Consider the following 3982-nt stretch of genomic DNA (forward strand, 5'->3'; position numbering starts at 1 on the left):
GGGCCCGTTGCCTCAGTTGTGTGTGGGCTTCAACGCAAAGCTTGCCTTTAACGTTTTTGCCGGGCTGTTTGGTTTCGTTATTTAAAAAAAACACACAAAAAGCAAAAAGGGTTTTCTGCCCTGGTATCTCAGATTTAATGCAGTTGTACAGATTTTTAGCCTGCAAGAAATATACTCTTTTTTAATGGGGAGCTATAGGAGGGGCAGTGTAGACAAAAATGCATCAGTCAGCAGGTTCAGGGAAGAGGAGATGTAAATGATGCACAAGCTACAGTCAAAAGATATTTTTCTTAAAAGATGTCGTGACATGCAATGTGATGGCTCAGAGCTGCAATCCCATACAGCTTTTCCGCGATCTCAGTGGGTCTTAGTTCTGAGCAGACATTCCTAGGCCTGAGTTTCTTCTAACGCACATTTTGGACAAATCGAATGTTTCTTCTCCCCACCCGCCCATGCCACACGAAAGGCAGATAGTCCAAATAATGCTGCCACTTTTCTCCACTGCTCTCCCCATCCCAGTCAAATCCAGGAGTGCCCAAATGCAAAAAGAACCCAGCTCCTATGCTTGAATCATTGTGTAGAAGGAGGCATTTCAGCAGGTGCGACATTGAATGGGGTGCATTTTGTCTGTAACATATTCCTAGCGAAAGCGCTAAATGCACAATCCTATGCATTTAAGACAGAAAAAAGTCCCTTAACTCCCAGCCTATCCCAGCAAGTTGGGCTTCTTTCCTCCATCAGTATGCAAAGGATTATGTCCGGTCCCAATGTCATCAAGGCCTTTTCAATTTTGTTATTTAGTTATTTAAGTTTTGAGAGCCATTTTAGCTCTGAAAATGTAACATGAAAGTGTATTAAATAAAGAAATAAACACACCAAGCATTAGGCACTCTCAGCATGTTCTCTCCCCATTCCTCAAAAGGATATTAATGCAATCATATTTGCCCTGAGCTTCCCACTGATGAGAGAAAAGGGAGAAAGCAATAATTATCACAGGAATAATAAAGCTTGTTTCTTTCTGTCCCAGTTCACCCCAGTCATTTCCTGCCATTGTCACAGGTGAAGGCAGGGCAGTCATGGGCATCAGTCCAGCTGCTCCTCCTCCCATGTAGAGGTCGGGATGGCAGTGTAAGGATCCACAATCAGCTTCGCACACCTCACCATCATCAACATCAGGAAAAAGCACATCAGGGAGAGGAAACCAATACAGATGCCTTTGTCCACATCCACGAAGGTCTCTGCACTTGGGCTCTCCATGAGTTGTTCTTCTCATCAGCCAGGTGAAAACATTTCCGTCACCTGCAGGGACAAACAGAGCCATCAGGCAGTTAGGATCTCTTATTTATTTATTTATTAAAACATTTCTATGCCGCCCCTTGCCGAAGCCTCAGGGCGGCTCACAACATACAATAAAATGCACAATAAATTGAAACAATAACAATTAAAATATATATATTAGAATAAAATAAGCCGCCCTGGCCAAATAAAATTTCCATGGTATTAACATTTAAAATGCTGCTTAAATAAAAAGGTCTTCGCCTGGCGCCGAAAAGCAAATAACGATGGCGCCAGGCGGACCTCTCTGGGGAGCGCATTCCATAACTTAGGCGCCACCGCTGAGAAAGCCCTCCTCCGAGTAACCACCCTCCTAATTTCCTTCATTGGAGGCTCCCGGAGGAGGGCCTCTCCTCCTCCGGGAGCCTCCTCCGGGAGCTGATCTCAGGGGGCGGCTGGGCATATATGGATGTAAGCGCTCCTTCAGGTAACCAGGTCCCAAGCCGTTTAGGGCTTTATAGGTCATCACCAACACCTTGAATTGGGCCCAGACTTCAATGGGGAGCCAGTGAAGCTGTCGGAGAACTGGAGTCATGTGAACATAACGCCCAGTCCCCGTCGGCAGCCTGGCAGCTCTATTCTGAACCAATTGAAGTATCCGGACCGTCTTCAAGGGTAGCCCCACGTAGAGCGCGTTACAGAAGTCAAGACGGGAAGTCACCAGTGCATGAGTCACTGTTGCGAGGCAGTCGTACGCGTGATAGGAATGGGAACTGCAACCAAATGTTGCAGCGCAGAGTGCTTCAGCTCAGTTCCCTAGTCAGTTGTGCCGTGTTGATTACATTCCATTCGATCCCCCATGCAATTTTCCCCTTTCCGTCCATCCATTCTGAAGTCAGACTGCATGCTCCCTGTCCGGGGGGGGGGGGGGGTTCCACTACATAGATTGCAGGACTGTTTCCGCACAAGGTGTGCTTCCTTTTCTGACTGAACAAAGTGGTACCTGTCTCTCGAGATGGAACTGAGAGGGCAGAGTTAAAAGGATGAAGCCAGAGACAGACTTGCTCTTGGGCTCTTGGGTCCAAGACTGAATGGGGAGTCACTGTGAAAGATGGAAAGTGATTTGATTTCTCAAACAAAAGGCATTTGTTTTTAAAGAAATAGCCAATCCGTACAAAAGAGTAAAAGTTGCTGACGGAGTTTGGGCCTTACCAGATAGCTGGATCCAGATTTCCGATATCTTTAGAGGATCTCCGACCTTCACACTTCCAAGCCAGAGGGCCAAATGTGTCTTAACCGCTGAAGGTTTCAGATCCCCTTTCTTGTCACTGAGCGTATCATTAATACTTCACCAGCCATGGCCTCATTGCATTTCCTCCAGTGCCAACCATGAGGGAGAAATGATCCCTTACGGATTACATTGTGCATCTTCAGTCACCCAGAAAATATTTCCATTGGTTTTGTTTCTTCCACACTATGCCAGAAGAGCTCTGGTTTCATGAGTGTCAGGCAAGGAGCAGGTCAACCAGCTGGAGCTGGACTTGGCTTTGAAACGTGTAAAAGCTTCACATGAGTGCGCCGCCAAGCACATGCCGAGCGCATTCTGGGCATCACCAACAAAGGGGATTTTCTCATTGCAGCTATCCCCAACCTGGTGCCCCAGAGAGCACAGCTCCCCACGTTGACAGCCATGATAAGTTCTGAATTCTGTATATATTTTGTTATTGTTTTAATGTATTTTGTATTTTATTTGATGTTGTAAGCCGCCCCGAGGCCTCGGCAAGGGGCGGCATAGAAATGCTTTAATAAATAAATAAATAAAATAAATTCAAGCCTTCCCGATTCACGCCTTTGCTAGTATTGCTCGGCTGTTATGAGGCCTGGACATGCTGCCACAATTTCGGGGCAGGAGTGTGAGGGCAGGGCAGGCTCTCCCATCAGCAACCTGGCTTGGCAAAGTCCCTTGTGGAGAAGAGGTGATTGATAGCTTTAAAAAAAGTCCATGCCTCTTAAACGTCACAGGCACTTGTATGCGCAAAATTCAGATTCATTTTGGAGCCATTTAGTGTACTCAAGTCCTTATTTTTTTTTCTTTAGTTATACATGTAGTTTCTTGCAAGGCTGGGTGAGACAGCCTGTTAAATCCATTTGCCACACCTATGACCTCCTCCTCAGCCCCAGTGGAAGGACAGCTCCAGCCACACCAGCACCACGCTTCGGACGCCGCTTCCCACGTTCGGTCTTCCTCAGGGGCCCTGCCCGCGACTTCACCCGCGGGCCTCCTTTCCTCGTTGACGTTACATAAGCCAGCTAGGAGGATAACGCTACACTGAAGCAGGCCTTGGAGGGCTCCTCCGCTCATCCACGCCAGGCGAGCGGGACTCGCCGCAGGCCGCCTTCCCACGACCCTCGAGGCCCCACTTCAGCGGCAGCGCGCTTTTTTTAAACCTCCCAACCACGCCGATGACGTCACCGCAGCGTGGCGGGGCCCTTTAAGCGCGCCTCGCCGACCACGCCGCTGACGTCACTTCGGGGCAACGCGCCGCACGGGAAACCCTCGCGCTCGGGCCACGCCCCCTTCGGGCCACGCCCCCGCACACGACGCTGGCTTCTCGCCCCGCCCTCAAGGCCGCCCTGCACCAATGGCAGCGCTCCTCCCGGCCCCTTGGCGTTTCGGCCCCGCCCCTTCTCGGGGCTCGCCCGCTTG

General features: G+C 49.4%; 1 protein-coding gene across 1 annotated transcript; it reads right to left on the reverse strand.

The window, feature by feature from the left end:
- Nucleotides 1-1027: 1027 nt before the first annotated feature.
- On the reverse strand, nt 1028-2327 carry CTXND2 (cortexin domain containing 2). Its single transcript, XM_044449158.1, has 2 exons — nt 2279-2327; nt 1028-1299 (listed from the first exon to the last, which is right to left on the reverse strand). The coding sequence occupies exon 2, from the start codon at nt 1255-1257 to the stop codon at nt 1084-1086; it is 174 nt and encodes a 57-aa protein (XP_044305093.1). The 5' UTR covers nt 1258-1299; nt 2279-2327; the 3' UTR covers nt 1028-1083.
- Between the last annotated feature and the right edge of the window lie 1655 nt (nt 2328-3982).

This window comes from Varanus komodoensis, unplaced genomic scaffold (genome assembly GCF_004798865.1).
Source record: "Varanus komodoensis strain SLA01 unplaced genomic scaffold, ASM479886v1 scaffold57, whole genome shotgun sequence".
NCBI lineage: Eukaryota > Metazoa > Chordata > Lepidosauria > Squamata > Varanidae > Varanus > Varanus komodoensis.

Bases quoted from the DNA above. Each gene is read 5' to 3' on its own strand.
- CTXND2 (XM_044449158.1), bottom strand. From the start codon at position 1,257: ATGGAGAGCCCAAGTGCAGAGACCTTCGTGGATGTGGACAAAGGCATC.